At 38.2% G+C, this 18,531-nt stretch overlaps 1 protein-coding gene across 1 annotated transcript; it reads right to left on the reverse strand.

The window, feature by feature from the left end:
• Nucleotides 1-8,080: 8,080 nt before the first annotated feature.
• On the reverse strand, nt 8,081-10,827 carry LOC122140864. Its single transcript, XM_042746019.1, has 6 exons — nt 10,624-10,827; nt 9,858-10,010; nt 9,478-9,557; nt 9,283-9,360; nt 9,001-9,206; nt 8,081-8,163 (listed from the first exon to the last, which is right to left on the reverse strand). The coding sequence occupies exons 1-6, from the start codon at nt 10,825-10,827 to the stop codon at nt 8,081-8,083; spliced, it is 804 nt and encodes a 267-aa protein (XP_042601953.1).
• Between the last annotated feature and the right edge of the window lie 7,704 nt (nt 10,828-18,531).

Raw genomic sequence — 18,531 nt, forward strand, 5'->3', positions numbered from 1 at the left:
AATGCCCGTCTCAATGAGTATATGGTATTTTCTATAAAGAGATACATACACAGCGATAACAGATGAGGAACTTGACAACCTTGTCCGTTCCAGCTCAGTAAAGGCTGAAAGAAGTCCACATCTTCTTGGCCACAGAATGATGAAAGGGCGGTTTGCAAGCTCTGGGTCACCGGTGTGCCATGGACAGGGTGTGGGATTCTATGCATAGAGTGGACTCTGCTGGAATACTTTCAGGCGTAATGGCTAGCAGCCAGTTCCTGGAAGGCCACAGCCCTGCAGGGAATTTAGCTTAAACTCCTAATCAAGTAATTTTAGCTATTATTTAAACTGTGTTGGAGCAGGGTTGGAAATAAACGCTGCAGGGCTGTGACCCACCAGGGAACTGATTTCGCAGCCCTGACATAAATATAACATTTGATCATTCACCTCAGATCATGTACCTTGTTGCTGCTACAGATAACAAAGCATCAACTGCCTTTGGATTTTTCCATCAGTCAGTGGAGAGAAATGGATTTCCGTTACGATAAAACAGTTTGTACTTTCCAGCATTTTTTGTTTGAATAGATCTGTGCTTGCAAACCTGTCCAATCACATACCTCCCTCCTCCCACTGCACAGGTCTGGATGTATTCCCGCGCGATCAGACACAACCCAGTCAGGTATTGGCAGTCTCTAGTTGAGTTAATCAGTGTGTCTGTCTATGGATGGTAGTTTGTGAAAACACTTTATTAGCAAAGATATAAGTGTGTTTGTCCATCGTTGTGAAAAATTGTAAAGCGGGAAAAAATCCGACGACAATAGAACATTATGAGGGTGAATGTTTCACCATATTTCGATATTATTTCTGAAAACAAGTTTTAAAAATCAGATAACCATGCCATACCGTAAAGGGGCATTGATTTTACTTTTATGACTGTTCTTTTCTACAACAGCTTTGCTCTTTTGTATTACATATCTGCATTTTAGATTTCGAGGAGACCAGGAGTAGAAAATGTGGAGGATCGCGTAGATGCATGTTTCTGTGCGCGAGCTGCGGAAGCGGAAGTTTCATGTCAGGATACAAAAGTGTGCATAAGCCAGCGGTAAGACATCAAGATTAATTAAATATTTCATACCCCGAGCTAAGACCATCAGGAACAATCTATATTGTGGAAGGATAACTGGGGTACTTCAACTTTTTATGCAATGAGGTGCTGTTAAGTCAAATACATTACACACGGTGGGATTTGTGTCTGCATTTCTCAGTATGTAATGAACCGCCTTTGGCGCGACATATGGATGGCTGTAACAACATATTACTATGATGTTTTAACACACACATCTCGAGGAGGAAGGGTTACTAGATCCATCCAACAGCCTCCACATGTGGTTGGTTGCCATTAGGTGTTTCTGCTGCAGGCGCCTCCAGGCCAGCCTTGATTTCCTTTACTTGTGGATGGAATAACCATACTCGTCCGCACAGAGGGCAATCGAAGCCCCAACCAAATGTGGGAAAGTACGGGGGCTGATTGCAAAAGCCAGTCCCAGAGTTCCTGCCAGACAGATCTGAGGTAATTGACTATAATTTGACTGCCAGAAACATGCCATTTACTTTTTCACCTAAATAATATTACAATAGGCAAATAAAAATACATTGTCCATAAACTGTAACTTTTTTTTATTTTTCACAGAATTCTCAAGATGAAGACTCTGACCTGGGACATGACCAGCATCCCTGACCAGCCAGCTAATAGTGAATTGTAGTTCCTCCAGTAGATTACACCTTTAACTGAGGGAACTGCAATGCCCAGCTGCAAGCTGTTTGTTTGACCCAGCCTCACAATCTCAAAACTTGGGCAGGGAAAAGTATTTAGCAGCATTACATTTTGTGATCCTTCAGTCTTAAATGAGTGAATGTTTACAATGTATTCCCAACATATTCAGAACAAAACTAGATGTAGTAGAGATAACAATGAACTTTTTGATAAACTAAACAATCGTTATTGTTTTGAAGGTTTTCTTCCTACAGTACACAAAAGTAAGTTACAGTTATATTGAACTATTGAGTGCAAGATTCTAAAATCACTGTATATAAAGAGCATGTATTTTCTATGGTAATCCAGCATAAAAGTAGAACAAATGAAATTGGATTAACAAAAAACACTTTTGCCTGTTATTTTTTTTCTGTGTATAAGGACAATAAGAAACAGGTAATACCATATACGCCGTATTCTGTATGCCCTGAACATGGAGTCAATGCAACTACATTTTATACAGCATTTTATGCTACGTCTCAAATTTACACTCTGTTAAATCCAAAATCAAGTTTGATAGCCTGAAGCATGGACTTCCTTGAATGAACTGGATTTTGTCCATAGTGTTGGCTACCAGGAAAAGTAATTTTTCTGGCAACAGGCACTTACAACTTATTAGCAAGATTCGGTGTGCAGTCATGCCTCTGGATGACAATCATGATCAAAATGCAAAGCAATTTTTGAATTCTTGATGCTCTGACATGAGTAAAGTTGTCCTTGGGTCCCTGGCCAGGAAGCCATTGCAATTACACTGAGGACATTTAAGGGCAGGGTGTCTCCGTCAGGGGATATCATCTGCAAGCAAAAGAGAATGTCATCTTAACCAAAAAGTGATTCTACAATATAGCTCACCATAAACATTTTCCGTTAAATCACAAAAAACAGCGGCAGCGTTAAAAAGTTTTGTATGAACAGATGCTCCATCTGTAATGCAATATTAATTTTTAGACAACATTTGTCTTTTCTTAAAGCATCTACACTACATTAGAAACTTGAAGTTAATGTCATACCAGCACTTTCAATTTCCTGAAAGGAAATCCTGAAGGAAATTGACAATAGCCAGTTCACGTGCTTTCTCGCATTGTTCCCTTCTAAAGACTGACAGCTTAGGCAGAATGTTCCGCATTATAAAATCAGCATCCACCTGCAGGATAACAACAAATATGCCATTTCCAGGCACTGAGAAAAACATTGCTAAAAATTCTTATGACTTGTATTTTATATCTCATTTTTGTGTTCAAAAAAAGGGAAAAAAAACAAATGTCCATATTCAATTAAGAATAAATCCTCGAAAAAATGGATAAAATTACTATGAATGATACCACATTGTCATCGTCAACTGCAGTGGGGACCGAGAAAGAAATGTTTTTTTTGACACAATCCACAATGGTCTTGCAGGATGTCCCACAAAATTGTACACTTGAAGACCTTTTCTGAGTTGCTTCAGCAAAAGGGATCAAACGCAGGGTTGCATGCAGTACAATACGATCTGAACATACACATACATTTTTAAGAAAGCCTGTTATGATATTACACTCATCACCCACAAAATGTATTTTTTTCGGCTCCACTAAAGTGTATCTAAAAATCATCATAAATCCATTGAGATCAGCAATCTAGAAATACTGAAAACACCACATCAGGCACCAACAATCATGACATTACACAGTACTGTGTACTTAACGGTTTAGATAAACTACAAACCCATCAAGCCTTGCAGATTATATTACTGAATTAAAACCCTAAGGAAAAAATGTAACTATTGCAATCACATTGGTGTTATATCTGTAAAACAAGGATATTTTAAGTGTGTTTTCAATATATGTTACCCCACAAAATATTAAAACGAGCCCTATACAGTGTTAAATGTAAAAAGGTTGTTGTGCCCTGTTTGCTGACAGCCCATGTGTGGTCTGATACATTTTTTTTTTCTTACCTTATTATAGCCTCTTTGGTGTTGGGTTTTAATCAGACAAGTATAACCCAAATTAATGATGATGCATTGGTCCAAGCAGAGAGATCCCGTCGCTTTTATCACTGGCTGATGATGAAACATGCACATTCATTCCATGTATATTTTATATTTTTATTTTGATATTTTGATACATAGCATTACACATATATTTAAATACAAATGGGTGTTGTGCAGGTCTAAGCTTCCTATATACAACAAATTTACTATTGTGTTAGATAAGTTTTTTTTTTACTACCTTTTGAATGCAATTTAAATAGCTTCAGTTTTGCATTTACATCCATGAGAATCATAGAGCTTTAGTTGAGAGTCTCTTCCATCCAGAGCTTCACTGCTGAGAGTGGGAATCAAGCAACACTGTCTCAAGAAACGGGGGTGATGGTCCACCCGGACAAGGCTTCAACTGTAAAAACTTTCTTCCGGCAGTCACTGAACGAGAAAGCCCAACCATGCAGATAAGATCAAAGCCTGTTTAAACAAATACAGATGGTAGACAACCGAAATGTGTTAATGCGCCGCGGGCGCTAACTGCAAATCAGTCGCGTGTTAAAATCATTTCGCGAAACTACCGCCAGGTAGGCGCAAAGGGACGGATTGCGAACTTTTGAATGTAATTGTAAAATGAAAGGAAGACGTAAAACAACAATAACATTATAATATACATTATAACATCCTTAAAAGCCATTAAAAATAGGATAAGTCTTAGGCTACAGTCTAGTCATCAAAAAAATAAAAAAAAACCTTTACACAAAGGCTCTTATGCATGCTATTGTTTTTAAACAGTCCATTATATATATATATATAGATAATATATATATATATATATATATATATATATATACGGATCAATAAAATGTTTTCATTTCGGTTCATTCTTCGTTTCAAAAAAATAATAATAATAATAATAATAATCTTCAGGTTCCATTTGCACAGCGAAATGAGGAACAGTCCAGCATTTACAAATAATTCTTTGTTACGACCTCTCATCAAAATATCAGCTCAGAGGGAAGGAGAGCTACGTGGCATAAACAAGAACGAATACCATAGCATATAGCGAAAGTCGCTCAATCTGTATACTTCATCACTCCCAACAGACGTCACAATACTAACAAACATACCAACTAGGGAAACGTACTTATATAGAACAGACAACAATGAAGAAAACTAAATAATAAATAAAGAAACGCTGTTTGCTGGATGGCCAACAAGATCTGGTCCAATCTCCTTTCTCCTCCTCGTTGACGTTATTATATCCGTATCAATCAGCCACTCAAATCACAAACAGATGCGTCCACCTAAGAGAGAGATAGAGTGCGTACATGCTCCAAAAGGAGTTTAGCAGCAACGCCAAGAAAAACAAGGGAGGGACAAACCAAAGAAAACAGACGGACCAAGCCCCACCGACCGTAACATTCTATATTAACTCTGTTATAATTCTTGACTTTTTCAACTGCTAACACGTTGCATTTTTGAAATTATGCCTTTACTGTGTGACCCATAATTGTGAATTTGTGACTTTGATAGCGCTGGTGCCTCACGCGCACATATTCATTGGAAACAGCAGTCGTTCACCGAGCCATGCGGCGCGAGCAGCAGGCCACTTTGGCATAATTTTGCTAATTATTTTTTTTTTTCGTCGATACTGAAACACGTGTGAAATCCAAAGCCTATTTTACCTAATGAATAAGAGTTTAGCTTCAAATGGGCAACCATGTTTGGATTGTCCCGAATGAGAGAGATAAGCCCAACATAAATCTATCGCTTTTAAATTATTTTTAATTATTATTATTTTTTGTTGTTGTTTATAAGCCTATATTATTATATAGCCTGCTGCAATTATTATTTATCCATTTAGAATTATATATTGTAATTCTTGTTCTGTTCTGATAATTTTTTTAAATTGAAGGATTTGTTGTAAAGTGAAGGGGAACTAAAATATGTCCTGTTGGTACATGAGCCTATAGCATTATGTAGGCCTGCCGTTATTATTTCTGAAATGTATAAAATGCCAACTCTCACCAATGTGAATTTATTTTTTAGGGGTTTTCGTGTATGTTTTTATCCAGCTTTATTTTTCCATTGCATCTAAAAATTACTTTGTGCACCACATTCACTTCGTGAACAAACAAATATAACTTCAGATCTGCCTCCTGCGTTGCTCAGCTCTGGACGATTTCAAAATGTTTGATATAAAGGTTGCAATGTCACATTTTACCTATAGGAAGTGTTCATTTAAAAAAAAAAAAAAAAATCAATTATATTGTTAGTTTTATGCTACCATACACTCAAGTCTTCGGATACTATACAAGATACAAGTTCATTTTGGCTATGTGCATGCACTGTGACATTTTACCGTTTCAACTTATAACTTGAGATTTTAAAGGTCAGTTTAATAGTATTGAAATTCAAGGTGAATCTCGAAAAAAAAAAATTTTTATTAAATTATTTCTATGAAATTAATAAGTTAGCATGACTTTTTCATCATAGCATTTTTTACGAGCTGTATTCGTTTTCTGAAACCAAGCACCCACTTTTTTCTTTTTTAAATCTATGAATCGCTCGCATATCTCCTACAACAAATAAGGGCTAATAGAGGCTCTTTCTTTAATTATTTATTTATAATGTTTATTCTTGAAGAAAATAAGCCTTTATTCTTTAATAAAATAAGGGATCCAAATATTTGTAATGAAAATACTATAGGCCTATATCTGCCTGCAGTTAAAAAGTTATATTTGTTTTTATTCATCCATTTATGCTACAATTAGCCTATTCTAAAAATAAAAAAAATAACTAATGTCATAAAAAATGCAATCGGTCTGAATAAATTTTACCATTATAGAATTGGGGTAGTAATTTAGGAGGTTAAAATACAGTGAAATTACAAATGGCATGGGATTTTAAAGCATGACAATGAAGGTCTATGAAACATTTGATGCATTTTTTTAAACAATGGCACTTAAAGTTTTCAACTAAAATATTACTATTTCAACCATATAGCCTGTGAATAAATAAATAAAATGCATACTTTCAGTGAATGAAAAGAACACTGAGAGTGTAGGTTGCTTCTGGTGTTTTGGATTTTTTTTTTTTTTTACTCTCTATTTAACAGCATTAACTTACAATGAAAATACGTCTTCCTTCAGGCAGACTACAATGTTTTCCTGTCTTGCTAAATGTTGGGTCAGTTTGCGCGAGTCCCGCTGGCTGTGAAGCGGGAGCAGCTTACGGAGGATTCCGCTTGGTCTTAAAGCCTTCCGCAAACGCCTACGTCACAAATAACAATGATTTTGGCAAAAAATAAGGATTAATTATCAATTGATAAGTTGTTTATTATTTTTGGTCTAGTGAAAATAATAATATGGGGCTTGTGGGAAAATAATGAATAAAAAGAGTAGGGCTGCTGTGAGTGCAGGCATGTTTCAACCCAGTAACATGAAAACACACCGTTCCTCACATCCAAAAAACAGAGACCGAGTTCAGTCCAGCTGGAGGGGGCTGGGGGTAGTTCTGTATCGCTTGTGGGGTCGAGATAAAGGGTGTGAATTTCTTGCTCTTTCATATGGACAGGCTTATGAGGGTTTCAAACTTGCAGAACAGGTTTTAGGACAACTTTAAGAAAAGGTTTGATCACTTCAAATGTTGACTACTGTATAGCGCAATAAAGTTTATTAGTATTATAACTTAATTTCAGAGGAAGTTGCTTAACTTAACTTTAAAAAAAAAAAAAACTGTTGCATTAGGGCTGGGCGATAGGCCTATGGCCTAAAAAAATCCGAATTTTAAATTAGCTCACAATAGGCTATCACTTTTATCACTTTTAATTTTCTTTTTAAAAATATAACACATAATTCATATTATATAAATAATACTGCACACTATTTAAAATGTGTCTAATTCTAAAATATGGTGTAGAAGGAAAATATAAGCACAGGCTTATAGGCTTGAAAACATTTATCCTGCTTGAATTCGTTTCTAAGAAACGCACATATCTTCATAAGGACTAAACTTTCATCTGTGAATATTAATATATTTTTTCTTTCAGTTTCCCCGACTGCAGTCAAATATAACACTTCGGTGAGGCAAAGCTGACGTCTATTTGCGAAAATGTGCTTTGATGCGGCTTTGTTTGTAAACCTGTGATTAAAGCGCCACTCAGCGGTCAAAAGCTGCAAATACACTTTGCAGACGCCGCGGCGGCGGTACGAGCGGCGGTAGAAGTAACGCTTTGGATGTCCACCTACTGTAAGATGTATGTGATTAAGGTGGTATTAATAGGTTAAAATAAATTGCTAACCTGAAAATATCCTTTTTCCAGATCACTTAAGGAGTAGATGGGGCCTCTTTCCACTCTGGTGTCCTTGATGCTCAAAGAGGCGTTTCTCAATCTCACCAATCAAATCTATAAATGCATGTACACATTTTGTAGGAACTACATAATAAAAAAAATGCATTTTATTCATTTCAATACAATTTAGATCCAATCTAATTTCTAAGTGAGCAATGTTCCCATAATGGATTTATAATGGAGCACAAACAGACACTAAGTAACCACAAACGGAAAACAGTGCGATGCTGATTCTTGAATGGTCATTGCTTAGTTTGTTACAATCTTGAATTTGTACAACCACTGAGGAAAAACACTTTGTTGTTGTTGTTTAATTTTGACATTTGTTAAAGTTTGTTTATTTTCAGGTGGTTTCCTTGTTCTCCTCCTCCAGTTCTCACTTCCATAATGGGAAGTGTTACAGTGGTGCAACCTCTCACCCCAGTCACACTCTCTTCCTCATCACACAATTTTTATAGATTCCCAGTTTTCTTATACTCTATCCCTAAAGGCCACCTCCATGCCCACATCTTACCCTTACAATTGAGTGTAGCCAATGGTGAGAAGAATGCAATTCTGGGATGTGGGTTGCTGCTGTTTTGGTAGAACAGGGGGACCGACACAGGCAGGTGGGTTTAATGTTTTTGATGATTGTGTATTGTATAGTTTTAATACGCACAATCATTTTTTGGGAACCTATAAATGAAGTAAAAATAAATACAAGCTATTAACAGCTTGTGTTTTTTAGTTAAGTTATATGACAAGAATAATGTAAAATAAACAGATTAGGGTTACAGCAAGAACAGTGAAAATCCTTACAAGTGCATATCTAGTCCCAAAAAAATTAATGCAATTTCTAATTTTTAAAACCGTTTCATGAATACTAAATTAATAATAGAGAAACTGACTTGCCTGTAAGAAATTCCTTTCTAATGGCACCTGAATCAACACCTGCTTCCCCCAAAAATGTTACACGCAAAGTGTTGCCAGGGGTCCCCTTCTTTTGCCGCTGCCACTGTACCATTGCTCTTTGAAAGAAGTCTGTGCGAGACACACAGATCTTGAAATCTTTGCTGTTATCCACCCTACTTGCCAACAACTTCAGTACATCATCTGGACTGTGAAAAGAAAAACAGATTAGTCAAATAGTACATTCTTAAGTGTGTTTACCTGTACTGATTAAAAATACTCTACCACTGGATGTCTGGGCTTTGGTTGTGGTGTTCAGGTGAGCCAGATGTTGGACTACTCCCATCAAATGACTGTAATACACTAAGAATTTCACCAAAGGTTATATTCTAGTTCTCACTACACTAAACTTGTTTTTACTCAGTAACCTCAGATCAAATGGTTGGCAAAGAAATATTTTTAAAAATCATAAAATATTACCTATCGCCACATATACTTGCATGGATGAGCAACTGTCTTTGAGTAAATATTTCTAAACATATGGGACACTGTCCTTCTTCCTACAACATCAAGAAAAGACAAATTATATAAAATATGACATGGCAAGTGAACAGATTCATAAGGGAAAAAAAAACATGTTTATATGAGCATGAGTATGTCTGTAATCCACATCCCAAGATCAATGCAAGTTACTTGGACTCTACAATTGTATAAGCAAAATTTAGCTTAATTTTCATCTGGATATTACACCTTCACAGAAAATCAGCAAACCATTTTAAAAAATAATTACACTAACTACACTGGTACTTAAGCACATCTCAATTTACAGCACAACATTTCACAAGTCATATTCATATCACCTCATAACTTGTGGTGGGGGGCAGGAGAACAGGTTTTGCAGAGGGAGTGGTGGGTGTAGGGCTAAAAGTAGGGTTTGGGGTGGCAGTGGTCTCAGTACTGGCTGTCACAGCAACAATTTTTACTTCATCATCATCATCATCAGCACCAGTAATCTGAAATACCAAAACTGGGTATATGTGCAGCCTAATATCAAAGTTCATTGAAATGTTTCATAAACAAGTTTATCAAATAAGACATGTTTACATTTACATTTAATCATTTGTGACAGTTTATTTCAGTTAGTCTGACTCATTGTCACTTGATTTGGTTCAAAATAAGTCAGACTAACTCAAATAAACTGGACTATTTGATAAACCTGTTTTATGAAACAGCCCCCAGGAGGGTTGGTGTCCTGCAGAGTTTAGCTCCAACCTTGAATAAACAAACCTGAACAAGCTAATCAAGCTCATACAAGGTATACTTGAAACTTCTAGGCAGGTGTGTTGAGGCAAGTTGGAGCTAAACGCTGCAGGACACAGGCCCTCCAGGATCAAGTTAGGTGACCCCTGGTTTAAATCTGTGGTTCCCAAACCTGTCCTGGAGGCCCCCTGCTGCCCTGCACCTTCTGTATGTCTCCCTTATCTAGTTCACAAGGACAGGCTGCACACCTTCATAAAAGAAACTGCAAGAACTAAATTGGGTGTTTGATTAGGGAGACATACAAAAATGTGCAGGGCAGGGGGGCCTCCAGGACAGGTTTGGGAAGCACTGGAATAAACAACATACCTCATTATCATCAGCTGATTGTGTGCCACCACAGGACTTGACATGCATGTATAAAACTGGTAATGGCATGGTTGTTTGACATGTCCGACACTCCACCTTTGGCATCTTGACAAACTCCTCTGCTGAGAATGGAAGTGGATTAAGACACAACTCATCTTGAAGAGGGACCATGTAGAGTGCTGTTTTTCCACTGGTTGTTGCCATTTTGATAAGGCTGCCAGTGTAGCCCTCTGAGTCTGGAGGGACAACAGTAAGTCTTCTCCTTCCACTGCCACCTGCCAATTCAAATATAGATTACAACACATCAAACCATATTGGGCATCTACAGTATAATTAGGCTTTTTTCTGTTGAAGCTAAAAAAAATGATCAGTAATGACCAGTGCCCGAGTTTAACCCATATTGTAATATCACTTCCTTGTGCAATACTATAAAAGAATAACTTCTAAGAGGGTATGTATACATGTCAAGGCTTTGGGATGCCAAAAGAATGTGCAGTTGTAACCCTGTGTAAGACCACTCAAATATGACTTGTACAGTTTGCACTAAAACAGTTGTGTTTTAGCTCTTCACATGCTTGTGTCTGCTCTGGTTTTTAATATAGTCCACCTGGTGCCTTATATAGCAGCCACCCTCCAGCGAGTGATCTCATTTTGGGAAATTCAGCTTCAAGTAGCTTGCATAACTACAGAAAACATGAAACAGAACAAGGGTTTGCAAACAAGAGCACAAGTTTTAAATCACACAGTAATGGTAATGTAAATACATATGAAATACGATTATGAAATATTAATTGTGATTATTTCAGACAATTAGTCATTCCATACCCCAAATTCTTAACCCTGGGCCACTCATAAACAATGGAAATCAGGGTTTGCACTGTATATTCACAGAACATCTATTAATACTACTGCTAGCTTGTCAATGACTGTAATTAAAAAAATACAGCTTGTTGTGATCACAAAAAGAGGTTAGTAACTGCATATCAATGGAACAGCTCATCTATGGAAATGCTGCATTTTACTTTTCTTTTCACTTTTCCCCAGATATGCTCGACTTTCCGTATGCAATTAAGAAAGCAGGCACTGAGCTTTACTTGACTGTTTAACAACTTGTTGGGGTTGGGTGACCTAACATCGACATGGCCACAAAGTTGTACAAATGATTTGCAATAGTACTGTACTAAAGACTGTACTTACTTCAGAATGGTTCATGTTCAACGAAACTGTGATGGTACGTTTTCCCAGTCCTGCCTGGAGTAACTCCAGTTCATCGGAAGGAGAGGGTGAGGTTTCAGTGATTTTGTTTAAAAGACAAATATTAATTGTAAATGGCTTCCATGCTGTTGCTTTAGATTGTATTGGTGTGTTTGCAGTTTTCTTTTTCTTCTTAAACATTCCAGGAAATGCTCTATAATACAATAAGAGTGTTAATTAAAGTTAAACATGCAAAAGAAAGACAGATAGAACAATTTAATCATTAGGTGAGGGTGCTGATAACCTGGTCATATCTTGATCTATTCTTGATGAACAAACAGCAGGTGAAGGCTGTTGCTGCTGCTGCTGCTGACCCTGAGCTGGTTGATTAAAAGCAGGAGAAGGCTGCTGCTGACCCTGACCTGGCTGTATCTGACCCAGGCTTTGGGTCAGAATGTTAATTAAATTTTGTGCTGCTGCAGTAACATCTTGGTTCTCTCTCTGCTAAACGTTTAATGGCAAAATAATTATATTAGATTACCAAAATCATCGTACATTAACAGTGGGCCTAAACTTGACAGCTGTCTAAACGCTAATTATGAAAAAAGGTATGCATTTGAAATCAGTTTACTTTTTTTTTATCCATTTACAGTCTGCTTGAAGAGACACAATATAAACATTTTACGTACATTGTAGTATAAGAATATCGTAATCAATTAAAGTAAATGACAATCCATTAACAGTATAAAACCGTACTAACTAGCAGATGCTAACTTTTTCCAACACATTCACGTGCGCGAGTAAATGATCTCTGACTTCTTAAACTTTGGCAAACGATGTTAATAATAATCACATGTAGTTTACAAAACAGCACACATTTTAATGACAGTGAAATAAAAGGAAACAATCAACTTTACATACCTGGAATCCACCCGTGGGCCTGCGCTCTGCCTTGTTGACTTTCGAATTGCGAATCTCCAGATAATGACGTACGTCTCCAGATAATGACGTAGCTTCGCGGGGGGTGGTTTCGTGTTGAGGATCTCTGAACACGCCCCAGTTTCTAGACTCCACCCCCACATCATAAGAGTGCCATGAAGTGAAACGCACAGAAAAGTAAAGCGCAAAGGGAAAACGGTATCGCGAGCTCACGCTTGACTGAAACGCAAAATAAATGGAGCTTTGCAAATGAATTAGTAGGAGTGAGCATGAAAAATATGTGTTGCAGAGATAAAATAGAATCACAGTTCATTAGCTTCTTTTACAACTGTCATTTATTTTTTGCAATTCTTTATTTCTGTTTGCAAAACTTTTTTTTTTTTTGCTCAAGACTTTATTTTTATCTTGCGATCTTTATTTTTGTTTGCGAAACTTTTTTTTTTTTTTTTTGCTCAAGACTTTTTTTCTTTTGCAAAACTTTTTTTTCTTTTGCAAAACTTTTTTTTCTTTTGCAAAACTTTATAATTGTGCATATATATGTGATATTAATTTGACTCCATACTGTTCTACTGATTCTGATTCCTCTGCCGCCTGCCCTTGTGATTAGTGTGTTGGATTGTTTATTGTGTGCCCTGTCTGCTGCCACGCTCTGCCTTCGTTTACTCTAATGGATTATCTCTGACGCTGTTGATTGAACTCTGTCTGTTTGATTCTGATCTTATTAAAGCTGCAAATGGATCTGCACACCTCTGACCTGTCATTACAGTATAACCCTTAAATCCATTACATTTTCTATTGTGTTTTGGGAGGGGTTATATTGTTTGTTTTCAGCAGGGAGTATTATAATGGTATTACTGCTTTTACATAATTTAATTAATTAATAAATTTCACAGAAAATATTAGTTTATTTTGTGCAAATAAAGAACTGTATTACTTCAGTCAGTTATTAAAGTATTACATATGTTACATAGGCTGATTTATAAATTTTTAAGCATTTGGGATTTTAAGAACAAGTGTGCTGACGTGCGTTGTTGAGCCGTGTGCGAGTATAACCAAGCATTACGAGACAGGCTGCGTGTGTGCAGCAAGTGTAATGTTAAACGGCTCCTTCGTGAGATGCGGATGAGAGGAATGAGTATGAGAATCATTCTGAGACACAGGCTGTGTGTGCGCTCTTCTGAATTGGGAATAGCGAACATGCATTATAAACTTCTTTCAAATTAGAATCTGTTGAGGAGATATAATGTGCAAGATAATGTTCATGTACTAATAAAACATCTAAAAATGTATCTTTTATTCTCCAGTACTGAAAGCAGAACCGATAAGGGAGCTCTTGACCCCTCAGCACATCTCTTGAGCGTAGCACTCAGCAGCATCCCTGCTGAAAAAAACAGCATATGCTGGTTAGGTATGTTTTGATGCTGGTTTATGCTGGTCCTTTTGCTGGTTTATGCTGGTCCTTTGCCAGCACATGACCAGCATAAACCAGCAAAGGACCAGCATAAACCAGCACATGACCAGCAAACCAGCAAAGGACCAGCATACACCAGCATCAAAACTTACCCAACCAGCATATGCTGTTGTTTTCAACAGGGATGCGCGCCAAACAACTAAATCTTGCACTATCAGAGCAGATAGAGACACAAGTTATATGTAACACATGAAATTTTTAAATAAGACAAGTGACAATGAACATTATATGACATTTAAATTAATTTTGACGATTTGTCCTTCATTCCGCCTGTGCATTTCTGACCCGCACTGGGCTGAATCTCTGCGATGTTCTTGTTGAGAATGCAGTTTCTAAAATGTTATTAGAATAAATTAATTTTTAAAATGTTATGATACGGAAAGCCTGAAACAGATCACAGCAGTATAGACCTACACAGTAGGCTATCAGTCATCAGCATGATTATTATCAGAAATCAGAAATCAGAAAGATCTTTATTGCCAAGTATGCTTACGCATACAAGGAATTTGTTTTAGTGACATAAGCTTCCAGTACACAGAGACAACAACAACAAAAAACAAAAAAACAAAAAACAAATTGCAAATAAATAAATTGTATGAACAGTTGTGCTATAGATGACAATGGATTAGAATAGAGTAAGATGCAGATATGTACTTGGATGGAGGGGTAACAAATAAATATAAGAATATTGCACATTTCTTGCATAAGTGGTGAACATTTAACTGTTCCATGAGGTAGATTGCCTGGGGGAAGAAACTGTTCTTGTGCCTAACTGTCCTGGTATTTGCGGCTCTGAAGCGCCGGCCAGATGGCAAAAGTTCAAAAAGAGGGATCCAGAGTGATTTTCTGAGCCCTTTTCCTCACTCTGGATGTATACAGTTCTTGAAGGGTGGGCAGGGGAGCACCAATAATTCTTTCAGCAGTCCGAACCGTTCTCTGTAGTCTTCTGATGTCTGATTTTGTAGCTGAACCAAACCAGACAGTTATTGAAGTACACAGGACAGACTCAATGACGGCTGAGTAGAACTGTTTCAGCAGCTCCTGTGGCAGGTTTAACTTTTTCAGCTGGCGAAGGAAGTATAACCTTTGTTGAGCCTTTTTAACAATGGAGTCAATGTGATTGTCCCACTTCAGGTCCTGAGAGATGGTGGTTCCCAGGAATCTGAATGACTCCACTACAGCCACAGTGCTGTTCATGATGGTGAGTGGGGGGAGTGCAGGGTGGTTTCTCCTTAAGTCCACAATCATCTCCACTGTTTTGAGAGTGTTCAGCTCCAGGTTGTTAAGACTGCACCAGACAGCCAGCTGCTCAACCTCTTGTCTGTAAGCAGACTCGTCACCGTCCTGGATGAGGCCGATGACTGTAGTGTCGTCTGCAAACTTCAGGAGCTTGACAGAGGGGTCTTTTGAGGTGCAGTCATTGGTGTAGAGGGAGAAGAGCAGTGGGGAGAGAACACATCCCTGAGGGGCACCAGTGTTGGTGGAGCAGCTGTTTGACATGAATTTCCCTAGTCTCACTAGCTGTTGCCTATCTGTCAGAAAGCTGGTGATACACTGACAGATAGAGCTAGGAACAGAGAGCTGGGTCAGTTTGGTCTGGAGGGGTGTTGGGATGATGGTGTTGAAAGCCGAACTAAAGTCCACAAACAGGATCCTCACATAAGTCCCTGTTTTGTCCAGATGTTGCAGGATGAAGTGCAATCCCATGTTGATTGCATCATCCACGGACCTGTTTGCTCGGTAAGCAAACTTCAGGGGGTTCAGTAAGGGTCCAGTGATGTCCTTCAGATAAGCCAGAACCAGTTTTTCAAATGACTTCATGACGACAGACGTTAGAGCCACAGGTCTGTAGTCGTTAACTCCTGTTATCTTGGGTTTCTTTGGAACGGGGATGATGGTGGAGCGTTTGAAGCAGGACGGCACTTCACACAACTCCAGAGATCTGTTGAAGATCTGTGAAAAGATGGGGGCCAATTGGTCAGCACAGGTTCTCAGACAGGCTGGTGTAACACCATCTTGGCCTGGTGCTTTTCTTCTTTTGTTCTTCCTGAAGACCTGGCGCACATCGTTTTCACTGATTTGAAGAGCAGGAGGGGGGAGAGGGGTATTGATGGAGGTGTTAACGGTTGTGTAGAGAGATGATCAGAATGGATGTGGGGTGTTTCAAATCTACAATAAAACTCATTCAGGTCGTTAGCAAGTCGTTGATTAGCCTCAGTGCAGGGGGATGGTGTCTTGTAATTGGTAATGGCTCTCAGTCCTTTCCATACTGAAGTTGAGTCGTTGGAAGTAAACTGGTCTTCCAACTTTTTAGCGTAGGTCTTTTTAGCCGCTCTAATCTCTTTGTTCAGTGTGTTTCTGGCCTGATTATACAAGACTCTGTCCCCATTTCTGTAGGCATCCTCTTTGGCCTGACGAAGATGTCTGTGTTTTGCTGTAAACCATGGCTTATCGTTGTTGAATGTTAAATAAGTCCTGGTAGGAATACATATATCCACACAAAAACTAATGTAGGATGTTATGGTCTCTGTGAGTTTGTCCAGATCGGTGGTAGTAGCTTCAAAAACACTCCAATCAGTGAGGTCAAAACAAGCTTGTAAATCCTGCTCTGTTTCGTTGGTCCATCTCTTTACAGTCTTTACTACAGGTTTAGCAGATTTAAGTTTCTGCCTGTAGGTTGGTATAAGATGAACCAGACAGTGATCAGACAGTCCCAAAGCTGCTCGTGGAACAGAGTGATATGCATCCTTTATTGTGGTGTAACAGTGATCCAATATATTACTGTCTCTTGTGGGACATGTAACATGCTGTCTGTATTTTGGCAGTTCACGGGAGAGATTGGCTTTATTAAAGTCCCCAAGAATGATTAAAACAGAGTCCGGGTGTTGTTGTTCTGTCTCTGTGATCTGGTCAGCGAGTTTCTGTAAAGCCAGGCTTACGTGCGCTTGTGGAGGGATGTAAACGCTCACCAGAATGAACGAGTGAAACTCCCGCGGCGAATAGAATGGCTTGCAGTTGACAAAAAGCACTTCTAGATCTGAACAGCACATCTTCTTTAACACAGTTTCATCTGTGCACCACCGTTAATTGATATAAAAGCATGTCCCGCCGCCACGCGATTTCCCCGTTGATTCTGCGTCGCGGTCCGCTCTGAACAGCTGAAAGCCCGGCAGATGGAGCGCGCTGTCCGGTATGGCGTCATTGAGCCAGGTTTCCGTGAAACACAGAGCAGCAGAGTGTGATAAATCCTTATTTGTCCGGGAAAGCAGAAGGAGTTCATCCATTTTTTTGGGTAGAGAGCGGAGATTTGCCAGATGGATGCTAGGCAACAGCGTTCGAAATCTGCGCTTCCTGAGTCTAACGAGCGCACCAGCTCGCTTTCCTCGTTTGCGCTTTTTGAAGCGTTTGATCAGCCAAGAACTGAGAACTTGAGTTTAAACAGAGGACGTTTTATTAATCCGTTACTTCTTTTCAGTTTCAATGATTTAGCTAAATCATGCCAAGTTTAATTTATCCGTTTCTTGTTTTAGTTAGGCCTAAATAATGGGAGCAAAATTATACAGTGCCTCACGTTGTACTAAAATAGAGGAAAGAATTCATAAAATACATAACAATTTCTTAATTAGTGAACAGATATCTTTTCCCCACGTAGTTCTTTGTGAAAATAAAGGACAGGTAACGAATAACAAAGTATGTGCGTGACAAAAATGCATTCTGTTTTATTAAAGGAATTTTAATATATAAATTGAAAATGTATTTGTGACAAATATTAATGGAAGAATATTGACATTTAGAATCCATCTATGTAGCCTAGCCTGAAATCTTTTAATGCTCCAATGCAAAGTAAACCATCATTTCTTTAGGATAATATAACACATGATTTATATTATATAAATAATGTTAAATGTTTCAAATCTAAAATATGTAATACTTAGCTTAGCTATGAGCACAGGCTCATAGACTTAACATTTATCCTGCTTAAATTTGTTCTAAATGAGAAAGGCACATAAATTCATTAAATACTAAATTTGCACCGGTGAATATGAAATATTTTATCCAGGCCTACAGTGTTTTTCTTTCATTTTCCACCGACTGCAGTCGACAAATATAGCGTTCAGCGTCAGTTCAGGCAGGCCGCGTAGTCAAGCTCCGCTATCAGCTGATACCCAGACCTAACAGCTGATCCGGTTGCTAAGCACGCAATTGGTCCCTTTCAAACAGGGCGCCCTATTTAAATGCATTCTCAGTCTGCTGCTTGGCTGCTTCCACTGCACTGCTTGCAACCCACCTCCTCCCCTAACTCC

This window comes from Cyprinus carpio, chromosome B19 (genome assembly GCF_018340385.1).
Source record: "Cyprinus carpio isolate SPL01 chromosome B19, ASM1834038v1, whole genome shotgun sequence".
Taxonomy (NCBI): domain Eukaryota; kingdom Metazoa; phylum Chordata; class Actinopteri; order Cypriniformes; family Cyprinidae; genus Cyprinus; species Cyprinus carpio.